Genomic DNA, 21,352 nt, shown 5'->3' on the forward strand with positions numbered 1-21,352 from the left:
CAGAGTGCCATCCCTAATGGGCACTGATTGACATCCCTAGTGGGCTTACCTTGTGGTAATGGTTGGGCATCACTCGTGGCTACGGGTGGGCATCCCTGGTGAACCTTGGTGTGCATCCTCGATATTTCTGCACTGATAATCAATGCACTCCTGTTGGGAGAGCAGCCGATCGGCTCTTCTCTACTCACGCCTGTCAGTGCACTGCGTGCCCCCTTTTCGGCTTATGCTGGACATCATATAACGCCCAGTCAGGATAATGGAACTGCTTTCCGGCTGTCATTTTGCTATATGGTGGGCGGGAAGTGGTAAAAAACACCTGTTGTGCTTGGCACGCTTGCTAAAAGGGACAGTGCTGTTAAGGCAAAAGGAAGTTTTCAAGCAGCATAAAGGAAAAGTGCTCAAGTTTTAATTACTTGGGCAATGTGACCTTTAGATAAACAGAAAAGAGAATTCAGTAATTTAAGTCACTCTTTCTCTTTCCAAAGAGATCTTGGCTCCGGTAGGAGATGACGCAGGATATGGGTGGCAAATCCTAAGTCCCCTGTCTTCAAGCAGTAGAGTCTCAGACAGATTCTTCAGCATTTAATACTTCTGGGATTGTCAAATGCCTTCAGTCAGTGGTTCCTCCTGCCAGCCCCTATTTCATTATGGTGGGACAAACCACAGCATAGGGCAGGAGACGCAGGAGTTACTCCCAGGAGTGTGAAATGCTGGAATTGTAGTGCTTGAAAAAAGTGGCATTGGAACCTCCTGTGCACCAGAGAGGTAAATATTCCGTGTCTGCCCTTGCAGAAGCCAGGATTTGTGGATATTTTGGAAAGTAAGAGAGTCATCTTAAGGTAAACAGGTTCAAAGCCGAACTCCAAGAATTCTGGTACTTTATATAATGTGCAGACATACTATGAGTACAGTGAGGTGCATGCCACCTTGTGGACTTATCTATTTAATTTACATCTGACAGTTTTAATGAGCTCCAGCGTTGGACCTTCTGGTCTCGGCTACTTCAGCTGACGTGACGCAAGCAGATGCTTTGCCCAGCCCTCCCCTCCTTAATTTCAGAGTGGTTTATGGTTTATATTATGTGAAGTCATTCACAAAAAACATTGGCTTTTGTGAATGGGTGAGGGGAGAGGCATAGATGCTATGTGTGTGAATATAACATCTTTCCTCTCAGAGCCCAGGGGTGTAGCATAGCTATCCTTCGGGAGCTCCATAAAATTGTCAGATGTAAATAAGGGATATGTTCAGAAGGTGGCATGCACCTTGTTGTACATAGTATGTCTGCACATTTATGATGGTGGCTGAATTCTTGGAATTGAAATGTAACTGTTAATCGTCAGTAATCTTGTATGGGACTTGCAATGTGATATTTAAAAGGAATTTATTTAAATCTGAGTTGAACATGTATATAAAAATGGTTGCAGCCAATAATCTTGTAATTTTGGAGCTGAAAAAATGTAAGAACAAAAAAGCTACATGATATTACTTCATGTAGCAGAAAACCAGAGGCTGTGATATAATAAGGGGACCTGTGATTTTTTAGGGCGGCACTCTGTGTGAAAGAAGTACAATAGTGAAGGCATAAACATACTTTCTTTTGAAGAAGTTTATTAAGTAGAATATACAGTACCCAAATATATAGATGTTTTTTTTTTTTTCATAGAAATGTTCCACTCATTTGTTTTTCCTAATGTTTGTGTCATAGGAAACCTTTTTATCCATAACAGTTTGCCATTACGAAGCCTTAGGCCCCATACACACCATAGAATCTATCCGCAGATAAATCCCATCAAATGGGTTTCTGCGGATAGATTCTATGGTGTGTACACTCCGTCGGATATTTATCCATGGATAAATCTCCCCTGGGATGGATTTCCAGCAGATTGATATTTGCTGACATGCTCAACAAATCCATCTGCTGGAATCCATCCCAACGGATGGATCCGCTCGTCTGTACAGACTCACCGGATCCATCCGTCCAAAGGATTCCCCGCACGCGTCGTAATGATTTGACGCATGCGTGGAATTCCTTATATGACAGCGTCGCGCCCGTCGCCGCGTCATAATCGTGGCGACGGCGCGACGCGTCATCGCCAGAGGATTTCCGCGCTGATTTCAATGCGATGGTGTGTACACGCCATCGCATAGAAATCTGCTGAAATCCTCAAGAGGATTTATCCGCGGATACGGTCCGCTGGACCGTATCCGCGGATAAATCCTCTTGTGTGTATGGGGGCCTTATACATTTTCCAAAGCATTTGTGCTAATTTAATATTTTTTTTCCAGATATTATCAGACTCCCAATGCATAGATCAGAATTTAAACAAGCCGATTATGGATCTTTGTGTGGTGTGTGGCGATAAAGCTTCAGGTATGTGTTCTCAGACCGCATATAAGGAAAACTAATTTTTAGTGAGTTTAGCCGATAACTTTTGTTTTGCCAATTTAAGAAGTCTATGAAATAATTAAAGTATTCAGCTTAATAAATACTGTATTTAAGTGTTATTCCACTCCAAGCCATTTTAGAATAAATTGACATGTACAGTGCCTTTCCTGTTATTGCATGCTGAGGCTCTGTGTCTTGGTCATTTCGGACCATCTCTAGTCTGCACCAGAGAGGTTAGCTTTATGTGGTGCTACAATAAATTGAAATGATAGAGCTGGAAAGCACTCTATTTTATCTTTGCATGGAATGGATTGCAGTAATGATAGTAAAGCAATTTCTGTCTACAAACTTAGCTTTTGCCTTCATGTTGTGTTCTTTCAGGGCGACATTATGGGGCAGTAACATGTGAGGGCTGCAAAGGTTTCTTTAAAAGAAGTATTAGAAAAAGTTTGGTATATGCATGCAGAGGATCAAAAGATTGTGTTATCAATAAGCACTACCGAAACAGATGTCAGTACTGCCGATTACAAAGGTGTATTGCACTTGGAATGAAGCAAGATTGTAAGTATTTCACATACACTGGTCTATTTCTAATCTATAACTCTTAACTAGTGAACAGCAGATAATAAACCTATTATAGTATGTGCACGTTTTTCTTTTTTTTTTTTTTTTTTAAAGATGTTTTAGCTGGCTTTTTTTTTGTCATGAATGATGCTCCATTTTCCAGAAGTTGCAAGCACATGAAGTAGTCTATACTGATTTTGGTTAAGCACATCAGATTTGCTGTTTGCTGATGCGTACAGGAAAAAAGACCTGCATGCAGCATTTTTGGTGTTCTGTTTTACTTTTTTCCTTCAAGAAATTTGAATAGAATGCTTTAAAATGCACCATATTTAAACCTCAAGACACACAATGAACTGAGCATTTATTCATGCATTTTTAAGCACATCTCGTGGAAATGAACTGATGTTTACTTTAAAATGAACCACTTCTGATTATGTTTTCTAGCTGTTCAATGTGAGAGAAAGCCCATTGAGGTCTCCAGAGAAAAGTCCTCCAATTGTGCTGCATCCACAGAAAAGATCTACATTAGAAAAGATTTACGCAGCCCTCTTGCTGCAACGGCCACTTTTGTAACTGAAAATAAAACTGCAAGGTGCGTCTTTCAATAGCATGTATTTACATGTAAGGCCTCTTGCACACGGTATTGATGTTTAAAAATATGCATTTTTAGTCATAAATCTCAGGCGTTTATGTTGGACGTATGTGCACCCACTTGCGCGTATTCGCATGTGTTTAATGGTATTATCGTGTTCTAGCTCCCAGAATGTTGTTGTATTCATGCCCATACTGGCGTATGCGCATGTACTGACACAAAATACTGACCGGGAATAGAGAACTTTCGTTTTTATTTTTATTTTTTACTTCTGAATATGAAGCGTTTGTTTACGCGCCTTTGTGTAAAGGCACATTATAAACAATGGGCTGCATTTTTGGTGAGTAAAAAATGCTAAACTACAGTGGGGATCGAAAGTTTGGGCACCCCAGGTAAAAATTTGTATTAATGTGCATTACGAAGCCAAGAAAAGATGGAAAAATCTCCAAAAGGCATCAAATTACAGATTAGACATTCTTATAATATGTCAAAAAAAGTTAGATTTTTTTTCCATCATTTACACTTTCAAAATTACAGAAATAAAAAAAATGGCGTCTGCAAAACTTTGGGCACCCTGCAGAATTTATAGCATGCACTGCCCCCTTTGCAAAGCTGAGACCTGCCAGTGTCATGGATTGTTCTCAATCATCGTCTGGGAAGACCAGGTGATGTCAATCTCAAAGGTTTTAAATTCCCAGACTCATCTGACCTTGCCCCAACAATCAGCACCATGGGTTCTTCTAAGCAGTTGTCTAGAAAACTGAAACTGAAAATAGTTGACGCTCACAAAGCTGGAGAAGGCTATAAGAAGATAGCAAAGCGTTTTCAGATGTCAGTATCCTCTGTTCGGAATGTAATTAAGAAATGGCAGTCATCAGGAACAGTGGAAGTTAAAGCAAGATCTGGAAGACCAAGAAAAATTTCAGACAGAACAGCTCGCAGGATTGTGAGGAAAAGCAATTAAAAACCCACAATTGACTGCACGATCCCTCCAGAAAGATCTGGCAGACACTGGAGTTGTGGTACACTATTCCACTATAAAGAGATACTTGTACAAATATGGTCTTCATGGAAGAGTCATCAGAAGAAAACCTCTTCTACATCCTCACCACAAAAATCAGCGTTTGAACTTTGCAAATGAACATATAGACAAGCCTGATGTATTTTGGAAACAAGTTCTGTGGGACAATGAGGTTAAAATAGAACTTTTTGGCCGGAATGAGCAAAGGTATGTTTGGAGAAGAAAGGGCACAGAATTTAATAAAAATAACCTCTATCCAACTGTTAAGCATGGGGGTGGATTAATCATGCTTTGGGGTTGTATTGCATCCAGTGGCACAGGGAACATTTCACGAGTAGAAGGAAAAATGGATTCAATAAAATTTCAGCACATTTTGGATGGTAACTTGATGCCATCTGTGAAAAAGCTGAAGTCAAAGAGAGGATGGCTTCTACAAATGGATAATGATCCTAAACACACCTCAAAATCCACAGGGGATTACATCAAGAGGCGTAAACTGAAGGTTTTGCCATGGCCTTCACAATCTCCTGACCTCAACATAATTGAAAATCTATGGATAGACCTTAAAAGAGCAGTGCGTGACAGACAGCCCAGAAATCTCAAAGAACTGGAAGACTTTTGTAAGGAAGAATGGGCAAAGATACCTCAGACTCTTGGCTGGCTACAAAAAGCGTTTACAAGCTGTGATACTTGCCAAAGGGGGCAGTACAAGATATTAACTCTGCAGGGTGCCCAAACTTTTGCAGACACCATTTTTTTGTTTTCTGTAATTTTGAAAGTGTAAATGATGGAAATAAAATCTAACTTTCTCTTCCGTTCATGGACGGACACAGCAGCCTTTGACCTTAGGGTATTATATCCTTCCTTCCAGGAGGGATTAGGCAAAGAACAGCACTTTAAGTGTTAAAACACTTTCCTCAGTACAGCTCCTCCCAGGAAGCGTGGTCCCCTGGGTATAACCCACACTCTGCCTCAGCAGCTCCAGTTTTTTTCTGCCTAACGTCAGGAGAGACATGGCCTTCTGGAGTCCATGTACTCTGGAATTTTTTTTCGCTTTTTTTTTTTCGCTTTTGTTTTGTTTTGTTCCTGCATTTTTGAATCCTGAGATTCTACTATCAACTGCCGACTGGGTGACAGGCTGGGTCTTGACTCTTGAAGTCCCCCCATGTTCGGCCATCGAGCGTGTGCCGGCCCTCAGCTCAGCTCTGGGTCGTCCACGACATGCCCCCGTTGCTCCAGGGGTGGCCGCGGAACTACGGTTCCCACTCTATGGCCTTGTCACAGTGTGTCTGGCCGACAGCCATGCCGTTTAGCGGACATGGTTCTGTCCGGAATGCCTCCAGCCGGTGGTCGCAGGACGGGTAAGTAGGCCCCAAGGTGGTATGGCTGGTGCTTCCCTGGGGAGGTCGAATGAGGGTCCGCCCTGCTTTCCTCTCCCTTCCCCATGCTGGGTGGTGGCTGTACGGGGGGCTCCTCCTGGGGTTCTATCGCTACCGGGGACCATGTGCTGTAAGGTGCTATGTTTTTTTGCGTTTGGGGAGTTGCTGTATGTGCTGGCCGTGTTTTTTGCTGTGTCACTGTTTTTTAAACTGCGTATGGCCGCCATTTTGCCGCGGTTTACATAGTTCGGCGGCCATTTTCTTGTAGCCTGCATGGTGTTTTTTTACCTCAGACGGCGGCCATCTTGGAAAAGTCTTGGCCTCTAGTGCCTGAAATAGCGCAGCAAAAGCCCGCAAATCACTTCCTGGGGGACAGCGCAGCGCAGCCAGCACTTCTCAGCGTTTCAGCTCACACTGCAACCGGGTGGGGTGGTGAGTTCCCTGGGGGTCCCCTGCCTTTTGTTTTGCAGCCGGGAGGTGACCGGTGGGTTTTTCTGCCTTGCAGTGCTAGGGAGGCACAGCGGTGGGGCAACATGGAGCCTGAACCAGAAGCTTCTACCACAGCAATGCCTGAGTTAACCCTTAATGCCCCTGCCGCCTCTGTAGAGGCTATGACAGCAGTCCTTGAGGCGTTTCTCGCCAGGATGGAAGCGACAAGTGGCCAGAAGGGGAGTAAAAAGCGCCCCCTCCATGAGCCTGCTTCTGGGGATGTCTCTGACACAGAATCAGGCCCTGCTATTGCGTCTGGCTCTGGTTCTGTCATGTCAGATGATGCAGGCTTAACCCACGCGGACAGTGAGGATGACTCTGCTTCAGGGTCAGTGCATGATAAGGAATTTGTTGGAGCTCTTATCTCTGCGGTGCGGGATACTCAGAAAGTTGAGGATTTGGCGGAGGCATCGACTGTGCTGGTCCATTTTGGGTTCCGCAAGCCACCCCGCACCGCAAAAGTGTTTCCTTGTGTTCCATATCTGGACAAATTGTTGTGCAAGGAATGGGATATGCCGCAGAAAGTTGCTGTACCAAAGTACTTTGCGACCCGTTATCCCTTTGAGGAGGACTTTTAAAAAAAAGTTGGTCTCTCCTCCGTCAGTGGACCCCCCCGTGTCCAGATTGAGCAAAGCCACCACGTTGCCTGTGGAAGGGGCTCCCGCCTTTAAGGACCCCGCAGACAGGGGAGTGGAGGCTGTGGCCCGCTCCATGTTCACAGTTGTGGGTTCGGCAGTAAGACCTGTGTGGACCTGGCTGAACAGTTGGTTCAGGGTCTGAAGTTTGTCTGTAAGTCGGCCCTGGATACGCTCCCTTTGCTCTCCAGGGCCTCCGCCTACGTGGTGGCACTACGTCGCTTTGTGTGGCTGAAGTGTTGGTCTGCGGACCAGTCCTCAAAGAAGGACTTGGTGGATTTACCCTTTAAGGGTGAACAGCTTTTTGGGGCGTCCCTGGATGACATCATAAAGGATGCCACAGGTGGTAAGAGCACACTGCTACCACAGTCTGGGAAGGGCAAGGAGCCTCCCTGTAAGCAAGGGCCCTCCTTTACTACCCCCAAGCGTTTTTTTTCCGCCCGCCCAGTGCGGCAGGAAAAAGTTTTTATGGTGCTAAGACCCCCGCTGCAGGGCAGAAGCGCACCTGGTACCGCAAGCCTAACAAGCCTGTGGACAAACCTGCTTCTGCATGAAGGTCTGCCCCCGCCCGTGTCTCGGGTGGGGGGCCGGCTTTGCGAATTCGCGACTGGGTGGAGGTCTCTTCTTTCCGACCGTTGGGTTTGCGAAGTAGTTTCCTCGGGGTACAAGATAGTTTCACTCTTGTCCGCCAAACAGATTTTTTCCTTCCAACCTCCTTGGGATCGCCGGAAGGATCTGTCAGGGGCTGTCCAGGATCTTCTGGTCAGGGGAGTGATTGTGCCGGTTACCTCGATGGAACGGTTTCAGGGGTTTTACTCCAATCTGTTTGTAATTCCCAAGAAGAAAGGGGTCCGTCCAATCCTGGACCTCAAGGCCCTCAATTGTTTTGTTAAAGTGCAAAAATTCAGGATGGAGCCGATTCGCTCGGTAGTGGCAGCGCTCCATCAGGGGGACTGTATGTCATCCTTGAATATCATGGATGCATACCTACATGTTCCCATATGCACAATGCACCAGAGGTTTCTGCACTTTGCGATCGGGGAGGACCATTTTCAATTTGTGGCCCTCCCGTTTAGCCTGGCCTCGGCACCACGGGTTTTCACCAAGGTGCTCGCCCTGATCCTAGCTCTGCTGAGGCAGCGCGGGATCGCTATTGTGGGATATCTGGACGACCTTCTCCTGAGAGCTTCCTCAAGCTTAGAGTTTGAAGAGGACGTGTCTATCACGTGTCAGACTCTCAGAGTTCGGCTGGCTTCTGAATATCCAGAAGTCAGTATTGGTTCCGTCTCAGCGACTGGAATACCTGGGGTTAGTCCTGGATTCCGCGGAGGCGAGAGTTTTTCTCCCAACAGAGAAACTTCAGACACTGCAATCTGCGGTGCAGCAGTTGTCGACCCAGAAGTGGTCATCTCTTCGATTCTGCATGAGGGTTCTGGGTCTGATGGTGGCCTTTCGGGGCAGTTCCGTATGCCCAATTCCACACCCGGGTGCTACAGAAGGAAATTCTGTCACGTTGGGACAAGCTTTGTCCTTGTCCTGCAAAAATGTTTTTTCCAATTAAAGCACTACCATTCCTTTGTATACGTAAGTCACTCACACATATGTAAATGATATTTGCACCACACGTGAGGTATCACCGTAAACTTTGTAGCGAGAGAAATAATTCTATCCCTAGACCTGCTCTGTAACTCTAAACGGATAACCTGTAAAGACGTTTAAAACGTCACCTATAGAGATTTTTAAGTACCGTAGTTTGCCGCCATGCCATAAGCATGCTCAATTTTAAAGCGTGACATGTTGGGTAGCTATTAACTCGGCATAACAGCTTTCATATCGTACAAAAAAATTGGTGTATATATTGTGGGTTTTTATGTATTAAAATAGTTTTATTTCCAAAAAAAATGCATTTGAAAAACTGCTGCACAAATACTGTGTGACATAAAAAATTGCAATTATCCCCATTTTATTCCCTAGGGTCTCTGCTAAAAAAAATATATAATGTTTGGGCGTTCTAAGTAATTTTCGAGCAAAAAAATACTGATTTAAACTTGTAAACAAAAAGTGCCAGAAAAGGCTTGGTCTTCAAGTGGTAAAGGCCCTTGCTGGTCATCGGTTTAGAGATAACCATGAGTAAGGCCCCTTTAACACTGGGGCAGTGGACGTGTCGGCGGTAAAGCACCGCTATTTTTAGCTGCGCTTTACCGTCAATTTTGAAACGCCATTCGGCCGCTAGCGCCCGCTTTTACCCCCTCTATCAGCCCGCAAAACGCCTCTGCAGAGGTGCTTTGCCGGCGGTATGGCCACGGTGCCCATTGATTTCAATGGTCAGGAGCGGTATACATATCACTCTAAAGATGCAGCTAGCATGACTTTTTTTTACCGCCCTGCTAGTGCACCGATCCAGTGTGAAAGCCCTCGGGGCTTTCACACTGGAGAGACAGCAGCGGCTGTTTCAGGGCGCTTTGAAGGCGCTTTTTTTAGCGTTCTTGTGCCTGCAAAGCGCCCCAGTGTGAAAGGGGTCTAAGCCCCGGAAGAATTTACCCTCTTCCTGACCGGGCCAATTTTCGCGATACGGCACTGCCTAGCTTTACCTGACAGTTGCGCGGTCATGTGACGCTGTACCCAAACAAAATTGATGTCCATTTTTCCCACAAATAGAGCTTTCTTTTGGTGGTATTTGATCACCTCTGCGGTTTTATTTTTTTGCGCTATAAACAAAAAAATACAGACTATTTTGAAAAAAATCTATTTATTTTTTTACATTTTGCTATAGTAAATATCCCCCAAAAATATATATAAAAAACAAATTTCTTCCTCAGTTTAGGCTGATTTATATTGTTCTTCATATTTTTAGTAAAAAAAATCACAATAAGCATATATTGATTGGTTTTCCCAAAAGTTATAGCGTCTACAAAATAGGGGATAGATTTATGGCATTTTTATTATCGTTTTATTTTTTCCTAGTAATGGATTTTTATCAGGACTGTGACATTAGGGGCGGACAGATTGGACACTTTTGACACTATTTTGGGACTATTGACATTTATACAGCGTTAGAGCTATAAATAGCCACTGTCTACTGTATAAATGTAATCAGCAGGGAAGGGATAAATTGTGTTACCTAGGGAGTAATTCTAACTGGGGGGATGGGACTGCCTGGGTAAGGAAACAGATCATTGTTCCTAAGCATTAGGAACAACAGATCACTCTCCTCACCCTTGACAGAACGGAGATCTGTCTGTTTCCATTGACAGATCTCCGTTCTCTCCTTCTCAGGAGAAATCACGAATAGCTGGCTGCCAATGCATAAAAACTATTGTGTCACTCTGCGGGTGCGCGCCCTATATCATTAAAGCTCCTGCCGTACAGATACAGCGTTTTGTGCTGGAGTACCATTCTGTCGCCGTCAATCGACTGGCGGCCAATCAACAAGTGGTTAAGACATGTTCTCTTTTAGGCCTCTGATGTCTCACCTGTTTCCATGTCCCTCTTCCGCTGGGGGGGGGGGGGGGCACACTGTGAGGGTTACAGAAAGGGATCCGGCAGGTGTACAGCTGCAAGATTGCTTTCATTAGGCCAGCAGCTCACAGACGTAATCATTTACTGATGTTTAGCCTGGGTTCACACTTGTCCGACAAACGCTCCGACATTAGGAGTTCATGACGTAAGACATGTGAAAATGAATGTTTCCCTATGAGAGCCGTCTTAACTGGTCCGACACAAGTCGGTCCGACTTTGAAAATGCCCCCTGCACTACTTTGGTCCGACTTTGATCCTACTTCAGCCCATTGAATATCATTGAAGTCGGATCAAAGTAGGATCCTTGTCCTTACCATCCGACTTGTGACATCCGACATGTGATTACAGCAGCAGTAAAAATAATTTATCTCACACTGGGATTGTTTTGATTGGTCAAAGAACAAGTCAGACTATCACAAAGTCGGATCAAAGTAGTATCCTGTTCATGAAAGTTGAATGGATGTAGGACCAATGAAGGACTGATGTCGCAGAGCAAAGTAGGATGACGTGTTGTATCAGTGTGAACCCAGCCTCATACTCAGGATCTGGTTGACAGAAAGATCCTGAGTAAAATGTTCCGTAAATACCTTGTGTAAACGTGTACATGCGTAAAAGTCTTCATCCTCTTCTAATTTCCAGTGTTGCAATACATGTGTGTAAATTGTTGCACTCTAACTTAACATTTTCTAGTTTTATTTTACAGCTCTGTACTCAGTACTGTGCTATATTGGTGATCTTAACGCAGCTGTGTGCATTTTTCAATAGACAAAATGCACCTGTGTTGAGATCAGTAAAAAATGTTGAGGTGTTTTACTCCCATGTGCATGAGGCCTAAGAAAGCTGAGGAAAGCCGAAAGGCAGCTTGTGGCGTGTGTGTAACAAGAATGTCATTTGTGTGTGTGTATGTGTATATATATATATATATATATATATATATATATATATATATATATATATATAAAATATACTGAAAAAAAGTGTGCCTTTTTTCTTTGCAGGTCCAGTGGTTTGTTAGACCCCGGAGTCTTGGTTAATTTACAGCCTTCTTCAATTAAAACTGAACCTGTCCTTTTTACACATGACAAGGTAAGCTTATCTTCTCCAAAATATCACAAAGCGCATGAAACTAGAGAGACATATGGGAGAAACCCACATTAGTCATGTCATGTCCTGTCTGTAAAATAAAGCTTACACCAGACATATATTCTGTCTTGTATGGGAATGCTCAATAACACTAAGTCAGTTCTTCCAAAATAACATTAAGGGCTCAGGCACACTGCTCCTGGCAGTAGAAAAGATGTAAAAAAAAAAAGAGCTCATATTGAACTCGCTTTTAGTCGCGCCAGGCATTTGAGCGTTAATATATTCCAGTGTAACATTCTGGCCAATGGAATCCATTAATGCCTAGACCAGGGCTGTGGAGTCGGTAGATAAATGTTCCGACTCTGACTCCTCAGTTTTATGTACTTCCGACTCCCCGACTCCGACTCCTCTGTATTAATATGCAAATGTATTTTATACATTCCTTGAGGGAAAGAAACGCAACCTACCACAGGACTACTGGCTGGGAAGCCAACAGTCTACTGTATTGCACAGTTTAAGCAAAAGACAAACACAATGAAAACAATCAAGTGGCTGGATAGTAGCAGCAGGCATAAACATCAGGAACAGGATCTTTACCAGTTCAAAAATACAAACCACATTATTTGGTTGTTTTAGAACAAAAACAAAGCTTATCTATAATGAACCAAAAACAAAATCTGCAGAACCTAGAAATGGTTTATATTAATCTTGAAATGTAGTTCTAGGCTTAGCAAATGCAAATCAATTCAATGTAGAGTTCTAAGGAAGAGAATTGCCTCTGCCAGATCCTCTTTCATAGAGGCTCTTAAGTCAGACTTTATTATTTTTAGGGCTGAAAATAATCTTTCGACACTGACTTGGGTGGGTGGCATTGCAGTAACTATTCTGGCCACATCACTAACGATCTCTGGATAAACAAGGATGGCTTCTTCAACAGTAAGTTTTGATGAGCGATCATACTTTTCAACTTCTTTTAGTGCTTTATAAAACTCCTGTTGGAATTTTTTTATTTGGACACTTACTGGTTCTCTAACATGCGTTCCCTGTAAAAGCAGAACACAACACTATGGAAAGTATAAGTATTGCAGCTCCTAATTGTGCGTTGCGTGCCATATAGTGAAGCACATGAAAAGCATGCTTCTTCACGGTCACTTAACGTGTTCGTTTTGCGGTTACGTGAGGCACTGCATGCATTGGTCTTTATTCTTACAGTAGAGAAGTCATTAATTATAACTTTTTGTGAATTGGGACATTTAAACTTGCTTTTTTTTATTTTTTTATTCCAATCTAAATTTAGTAGGAGTCGGAGTCGGTGCATTGTTTGCCGACTCCGACTCCAGGTACCCAAAATTTCCCCCGACTTCGACTCCGACTCCGACTCCACAGCCCTGGCCTAGACGCATCTGGACTTTGTTCTGCTTTTCAGCTCCTCTCCTGAACGCACTGATTGGGTTTTTTTTTTTTTTTTCAGCTTGTAAAATGCACCTCTTCTCAGATGTCTGTAAATGCCTATGTGTGCATGGACACATAGGCTAACGTGGAGATGCTTTTAACCACTTCAGCCCTGGAAGGTTTTACCCCCTTAATGATCAGGCCATTTTTTGCGATACGGCACTGCATTACTTTAACTGACAGTTGCGCGGTCGTGCAACGCTATACCCCAAAAAAATGTATGTCCTTTTTTTTCCCCCACAAATAGAGTTTTCTTTTTGTGGTGTTTGATCATCTCTGTTGTTATTTTTTGTGCTATAAACAGAAAACGTCAGTTTAAGACTTTTTTTTTCTTTCTTTCTGCTATAAAACATATCCAATAAAAAAAAAAAATCTAATTTCTTCATCAATTTAGGCCAATATGTATTCTGCTACATATTTTTGGTAAAACAAATTCCCAATAAGCGTATATTGATTGGTTTGCGCAAAAGTTATTGTTTCTTTTTTGTGAACCAGTGACATTATAAAAGTATACACTGACACGGTATAAATGACACTGGCAGTGAAGGGGGTTAACATCAGGGGCAATCAAAGCGTTAACAGTGTTCCCTCAGTGTGTTTCTAACTGTGTGGAGTGATGGGCTCACTGCATGGACACTCTTTTCTGTGTTCCTGATTAGCAGGAACACTGGATCAAAGTGTCCATGCCTGACAGCACGGCGGTCTGCTTGTTTACATCAGCAGACCGTCGTTCTGTCTCTGCGGGGATCAATTGCAGGTGGTCAATCAGTGCATGATCGCGGCGGAATGCACGTGCCCCCTCAGTGGCCCCCCCAATAGAGCCACCTTGCCGCAGCATAAGTACGGAAGGTGGATAGGAAGTGGTTAAAGCGGGGGTTCACCCTTAGAGGGCACTTTTCCCCCTTAGATTCCTGCTCGTTATTACTAGGGGAATCGGCTATTTTATTTTAAAATATGTGCAGTACTTACCCGTTTACGAGACGCATCCTCTCCGTCGCTTCCGGGTATGGGCTTCGGGAATGGGCGTTCCTTCTTGATTGACAGGTTTCCGAGAGGCTTCCGACGGTCGCATCCATCGCGTCACGATTTTCCGAAAGAAGCCGAACGTCGGTGCGCAGGCGCAGTATAGAGCCGCACCGACGTTCGGCTTCTTTCGGCTACGAGTGACGCGATGGATGCGACCGTCGGAAGCCTCTCGGAAGAATGTCAATCAAGAAGGAACGCCCGCTCCCGAAGACCCATACCCGGAAGCGACGGAAGAAGATGCAGCTCGAAAACGGGTAAGTACTGCACATATTTTAATATAAATAGCCGATTCCCCTAGACCGAACGAGCAGGAAGCTAAGGGGAGATTTTTTTTTTTTTTTAAATGGGTGAACTCCCGCTTTAAAGACTGAAAAAAAGTCAAATGCCTGTAAAAGCAGCGTTTTTTTAAACCCTGTTTACTTGGCAACATGTATATTCACTTAGCTTATTGAATAAGGTGAAACAATGTTCACTTCAATAATACAGTCAGGTGCAAGCAAAAATTCTACTTTTCTTTTCCCCATTTTTCCTTTTTTTTTTCCTTATTTCCTTCACCCTATTTACTAATCAAAGTGAATATTTACTTTCCAAAATAAAAATATTCACTTTGAGAAGTGCGATAACATTAACATCTGATGTCACTACTCATTAAGAAGATAAACTCCAATTTATATATTGTTACACTATATCACAAAAAAAAACTTTGTGATCCCATATCTATCTTAGGCTGCTTTCACATTGGGCTGTGGAGCCGCGGTGACGGTATAGTCGCGCTAGTTGTCGTAAATACCATCGTATTTACCGCGATTTTCGGGCGCTAGCGGTGAGATTTTAACCCCCGCTAGCGGACGAAAAAGGGTTAATACCGCCCGCGTATTACCGCGGTTTGTCATTGATTTCAATGGGAAGGCGCGGTAAACACCCCGCTCCTATACCGCTCCAAAGATGCTGCTAGCAGGACTTTTGGAGCGGTCCTGCTACCGCACCGCTTCAGTGTGAAAGCCTTCAGGCTTTCGCATTGAAGCCTGCAGGGCATGATTTTTTCATGCGGTATAGCAGCGCTATTTTTATCACTGTACCGCATGAAAAACGCCTCAATGTGAAAGGGGCCTTAAAGTAATATTAAAGTTTTTTTTTTTTTGTTCTTAAAAGTATATATATCCTACAATATTGCCCCTTACCTCCTCTTCTGGAGTGCCCTACAGGCTCTGTCAGCTCCTTCTTCGCGCTCCATATGGATGCGCTCCTGTGCCCGGGCTGCATTCATAGACACACAAAGTGCAGCTCAGCCACGCCTCCCATCCCTCCTCATAGGATTGGACTGACAGCAGCAGGAGTTTATGGCTCCCGCTGCTCTGAGTCTCCTGTGAGATCAAGGATCAGAGAGCAACATTGTTGCAGCCAGGGCAGTGCTGGAGTGTGAGAGGATCCTGGTGAGTGTTTAGGAATGGGGGCGAGAGGAACAGGTATTGGAAGTTATTTTTTACCTCAATAGAGACAATGCATTACATTAAGAAAATCTTTTGTGTTTAGAACCGCTTTAAAGTGTATTCCCACTTCTGCAGCCAAATCAAGATAACTCATACATGTTCCAATTGACATAGCATAACATAAAAATTAAGTTGATGCTTGCCTTTTTACCTGCTGTTTTCTGAAAATTCCAAAGCTGAAGTTTTTCCCTTCTATGTAATTTTAATGGGGGGTAACGTTTACCATAATTACCCTGTCTATGATGTGCTGGCAGATCTCATTATCTGTTGTAAACTAGATTTGAACACTGTATGTCATAATAATTGGTTAGAAATCCAGGGGATTGGGCTCTGCATTGGATGTGTATGAGGGGAAATTTTAGTTTGTACCCACCTTGTCCCTCCACTTTCACTTTGAAATTGTTCAGAGTAGTTGCAGTCTGACAAAGGCCTGCTGCAAAGAAATTAATTAAAAGGTAAGAAATATTTTTAAAAGATATTTTAGATATGCTGTGTGAAGGGAACACATCACAAACTTTTTTTCAAATGTGACTTTAAAAATGCAAATACACTTACAAAGTTACAGTACATAGTAGGTAAGGTTGAATAAAGAGTAGTCCTTCCAGTTCAACCTGTGTAGGTCTACTTGTGTCAGTGTCTATGATTATTTCCAATATCCCTATATGTTGTGTTCATTAAGATGCACATCCAAGAGTCTTTTAAAAATATCCATACTCTCTGCCGGCACCACCAATTGTGGAAGAGAGTTCCACATCCTTATTGCCCCGACAGTGAAAGAACCCCTGCGCAGCTTAAGGTAGGAATGCTTCTCTGAGATTGAATAGTTTATTTCCTATGCTGGGATCACCATTGAGGTATTTGTATATTGCTAGCATGTCCCCTCTTAAGCATCTATTCTCCAGCGAGAATAAATTTAGTGCTTGTAGTCGTTCCTCATAATTGAGTTCGTCCAGTCCCCTTATTCATTTAGTTACTCTTCTTTGGACTCTCTCCAGTTCCAGCACATCCCTTCTGAGGTCTGGTGACCAGAACTGGACAGAGTATTCCAGATGTTGCCTAACCAGAGTTTTATAGTGTGGCGGGATTATCCTTTTATCCCTGGATTATATCCCCTTTTTTATACATGCTAAAATTCTCCCGGCCTTTGTAGCTGCAGCTTCACACTGTATGCTATTGCTCAGTCTGTCATCTACTAGGAACCCCAGATTTTTCTCCATCCATGATTGCCCCAGCTGTTCTGCCCCTAGTGAGTAGTTTGCATTTATGTTTTTTGCCCCGAAGTGCATTGCTTTACATTTCTCCACATTAAACCTCATTTGCCATGTATTTGCCCATTACATTAATTTGTTCAGGTCTTTCTGTAAAATTTCTATATCCTGCTGTGAAGTTATTGCCCTGCTTATTTTTGTGTTGTCTGCAAAAACTGAGATTGAGCCATTTATCTCATCCTCCTATATCATTTAATAGAATTGGTCCCAAGACAAAACCTTGGGGTATCCCACTTACCACTCCAGACCATTTTAAGTACACGTTATCTATCACTACCCTTTGGATACGCCCCTGTAACCACTTTTTACCCAAGAACAAACCTTATGGTCCATGCGCTCAGACCTCAGCTTGTAAAATAAGCGCTTATGGGGAACTGTATAAAATAGTTTTGCAGAATCAAGATACACCACATCTGCAGGCCTTCCCCTGTCTAGATGGGAACTCAGGGCCAAATTCTCAAAAACTGTGCGTAACTTAAATTTCAGCAGTTAAGTTACACTGACTTAAAATTTCTACCTAAGTACCTGATCGTCAAAGCACTTAGGTAGAAATTACACGCAGTGTAACTTAAGTGCCGCCGTCGTAAGGCGGTCCTCCTCTCCTGGGGGCGTTTAAAATTTAAATGAGGCGCGCTCCCGCGCCGGCCGTACTGCGCATGCGTGTGACGTCATTTTCCCGACGTGCAGCGCGCGAACGTAATTAACGCCGGTCGGCTTTGAGAATTTCGACGGGACACTAAAGTTGCGACGGGTGAAAAAAAAAGACGCGCCGGGAAAACAAATAATTATAAAAAAAAATGACAGCGTCGCTCAGCATGCATTCCTGAGGGTGAACTCCATGCCAATTTTCAAAGAAAAAACCGGCATGGGTTCCCCCCCAGGAGCATACCAGGCCCTTAGGTCTGGTATGGGTTGTAAGGAGACCCCCCCACGCCGAAAAATTGACGTAGGGGGTCCCCCTACAATCCATACCAGACCCGTATCCAAAGCACGCTACCCGGCCGGCCAGGAATGGGAGTGGGGACGAGCGAGCGTCCCCCCCCCCCTCCTGAGCCGTGCCAGGCCGCATGCCCTCAACATGGGGGGGTTGGGTGCTCTGGGGCAGGGGGGCGCACTGCGGGCCCCCCCACCCCAGAGCACCCTGTCCCCATGTTGATGAGGACAGGACCTCTTCCCGACAACCCTTGCCATTGGTTGTCGGGGTCTGCGGGCGGAGGCTTATCGGAATCTGGGAGTCCCCTCAAATAAGGGGGCCCCCAGATACCGGCCCCCCACCCTAAGTGAATGGATATGGGGTACATCGTACCCCTATCCATTCACCTGGAGGCAAAAAGTAAAATGTAGTAAACACACAACACAAGGCTTTTTAAAATATTTTATTATTCTGCTCCGGAGGCCCCCCCTGTCTTCGTTATTAGCTCTATTTCCAGGGGGGGCTTCTTCTTCCGCTCTCCGGGGGTCTTCTCCGCTCTCCGGGGGGGCTTCTCCGGACTCCGGGGGGCTTCTTCCATCTTCTCCCCTCTTCCGCTCTTGACTCGGCGAACCCCGGTTCTTCTGCAGCTCTCCGGTGCCTTCTTCTTCAGCGCTGGCTGCCTGCTATGTTTGTGTGTTAGCTCGATTTCAAACAGGCAGCCGGCGCGGTCTTCTGTGGCGTCAGGGTCTTCTGGTCTTCTGTTCTTCCGATGTTGCCTCGTCGCCTGTTGTCGCTGTAATGATGGAAGCGCGCCTTGCATCCCATTTATATAGGCATCGCCGTCCAATCATGCTCCGGTAGGTACCCACGTGGTGGGTGCACGTGGGTACCTACCGGAGCATGATGGGACGGTGATGCCTATATAAATGGGCTGCAAGGCGCGCTTCCATCATTACAGCGACAACAGGCGACGAGGCAACATCGGAAGAACAGAAGACCAGAAGACCCTGACGCCACAGAAGACCGCGCCGGCTGCCTGTTTGAAATCGAGCTAACACACAAACATAGCAGGCAGCCAGCGCTGAAGAAGAAGGCACCGGAGAGCTGCAGAAGAACCGGGGTTCGCCGAGTCAAGAGCGGAAGAGGGGAGAAGATGGAAGAAGCCCCCCGGAGTCCGGAGAAGCCCCCCCGGAGAGCGGAGAAGACCCCCGGAGAGCGGAAGAAGAAGCCCCCCCTGGAAATAGAGCTAATAACGAAGACAGGGGGGGCCTCCGGAGCAGAATAATAAAATATTTTAAAAAGCCTTGTGTTGTGTGTTTACTACATTTTACTTTTTGCCTCCAGGTGAATGGATAGGGGTACGATGTACCCCATATCCATTCACTTAGGGTGGGGGGCCGGTATCTGGGGGCCCCCTTATTTGAGGGGACTCCCAGATTCCGATAAGCCTCCGCCCGCAGACCCCGACAACCAATGGCAAGGGTTGTCGGGAAGAGGTCCTGTCCTCATCAACATGGGGACAGGGTGCTCTGGGGTGGGGGGGCCCGCAGTGCGCCCCCCTGCCCCAGAGCACCCAACCCCCCCATGTTGAGGGCATGCGGCCTGGCACGGCTCAGGAGGGGGGGGGACGCTCGCTCGTCCCCACTCCCATTCCTGGCCGGCCGGGTAGCGTGCTTTGGATACGGGTCTGGTATGGATTGTAGGGGGACCCCCTACGTCAATTTTTCGGCGTGGGGGGGTCTCCTTACAACCCATACCAGACCTAAGGGCCTGGTATGCTCCTGGGGGGGAACCCATGCCGGTTTTGAATTTAAAAATTGCCGTGGAGTTCTCCCTCAGGAATGCATACCAAATGCCGTCGCTGAAATGGGCCTTTACAAGGTTTGGCTAACTTTCCACATTGTAAACCCAGCCCTAATTTTGCGCCGGCAAATTCGGAACTTAGGCAGAAATCAAAGTGCTGAAATGCTTTGAAAATCTACTTAAGTCCTCATTTGCATACGCAAAGCTGGATTTCAATGAGAAATGCCCCCAGTGGCGGATGCGGTACTGCATCCTAAAATCTGACCGTGTAAGTGTCTTACACATGCCGGATTTTCTGCCTAACTTTGGAAAAAGCCTTTTGAGAATCGTTTCCAAAGTTAGGCACAGAGATACGCAGGCTGAACAGCAGTTAAGTCTGCGTATCTCTTTTGAGAATTTGGCCCTCACTTCCTTGTAGAATGTTAGCAGATTGGTCTGGCAAGAACGACCTTTCGTAAACCCATGCCGATTTACTACTAATGATGTTTTTTTTTTTTTCTTTAACATTTTTGGATATAGTTCCTTATCTCCTCCAATAATTTACCCACTATTGATGTTAAGCTGACTGGCCTGTAGTTTCCAGGGATTTGTTTCTGCCCTTTTTTGAATACTGGTACCACATTGGCTTTTTTCCAATCAGCTGGTACAATTCATGTCGGTATGCTGTCTTCAAAGATTAGGATAAATGGACTGGCTATAACCTGACTGAGTTCTCTCAGGGCTCTCGAGATTAAGCCATCGTCGTCTTGTAGGTGTGTTTGGGGGTCATTATGTTGGAATACTGCCCTGCGGCCCCTACTGCCCTAGAGGCCTCAGTGGTCGGTTCGCTGGAGGCCCTTCAGTTTTTGCTGTTCCGTGGCCCCCGCGCGCCGTACCCCTTGACCCCTTCCATGCTTACCACTATCCGGGTGTGGAAGACGGGACTGGCCATCGAGAAGTGCAAACCCACTGAGGTCTCTCCCAATGCCCCCATTTGGGGGAATCCAACCCTAGCCCATTTCTATAAACTTATAGACCCCGTTGCGTGGGCGAGGTGCGGTATCAAATTGGTTTCGCACATCGTCTCGCAAAACAAACTAATACCTTTCGCAGAGCTTGCATCAACATTTAATTTGCCCCCGCACTATCTCTTCCGATACCACCAGGTGGCGCATGCGTTCGCGGCACAGTTCCCGCTGTCGTCCTGCATCGTGGCCCAGTCGGAGTTGGAGAGAACACTTAGGTTCTGCTGTGAGGCGAAGCCTACTTCGCGCCTGTACTCTTACCTGATCTTTGTGTCTCTTCCTCCTCTGGATGGGCTGCGGTCCAGGTGGCAGAGCGATATTCCCACGTTGGATGCTGATGACTGGGACGATGTGTGGGATCTCCCCTTCCGTGCTCTGGTCTCCATCCGTGACAGATTAGTGCAGTTTAAGATTGTCCACAGAGCTTATTTCACCCCGTATAGACTTCACAAAATGAACCCTGCTCATCCCCCGGAATGTTGGAGATGTAGTGCCTCCCCAGGTGACTTCTCCCACATTTTTGGCGATGCCCTGCAGTAAAACAGTACTGGGAAGAGATACTGAACACGGTCAATAAGATTGCGGCAGTTCAGCTGCCATTAGCAATGGAGGTGTGTCTCCTGGGTATTGTTGAGAATGTAGTACAGTCCTCTGCTAAACGCACATTGATCAGCCTACTGCTTTTTTATGCCCGCAAGAACATTGCCATGCATTGGAAGAAGCCTACA

At 45.2% G+C, this 21,352-nt stretch overlaps 1 protein-coding gene across 1 annotated transcript in view; it reads left to right on the forward strand.

Moving 5' to 3' along the window:
• The window catches only part of NR2C1 (nuclear receptor subfamily 2 group C member 1), a 72,140-nt gene that overhangs the window by 20,112 nt on the left and 30,676 nt on the right, over window positions 1–21,352 (forward strand). The window contains 4 exon segments of the mRNA XM_040344118.1: window positions 2,287–2,371; window positions 2,768–2,947; window positions 3,395–3,542; window positions 11,584–11,671. Coding sequence (XP_040200052.1) covers window positions 2,287–2,371; window positions 2,768–2,947; window positions 3,395–3,542; window positions 11,584–11,671 — 501 coding nt within the window.

Source organism: Rana temporaria, chromosome 3 (assembly GCF_905171775.1).
Source record: "Rana temporaria chromosome 3, aRanTem1.1, whole genome shotgun sequence".
Lineage (NCBI taxonomy): Eukaryota > Metazoa > Chordata > Amphibia > Anura > Ranidae > Rana > Rana temporaria.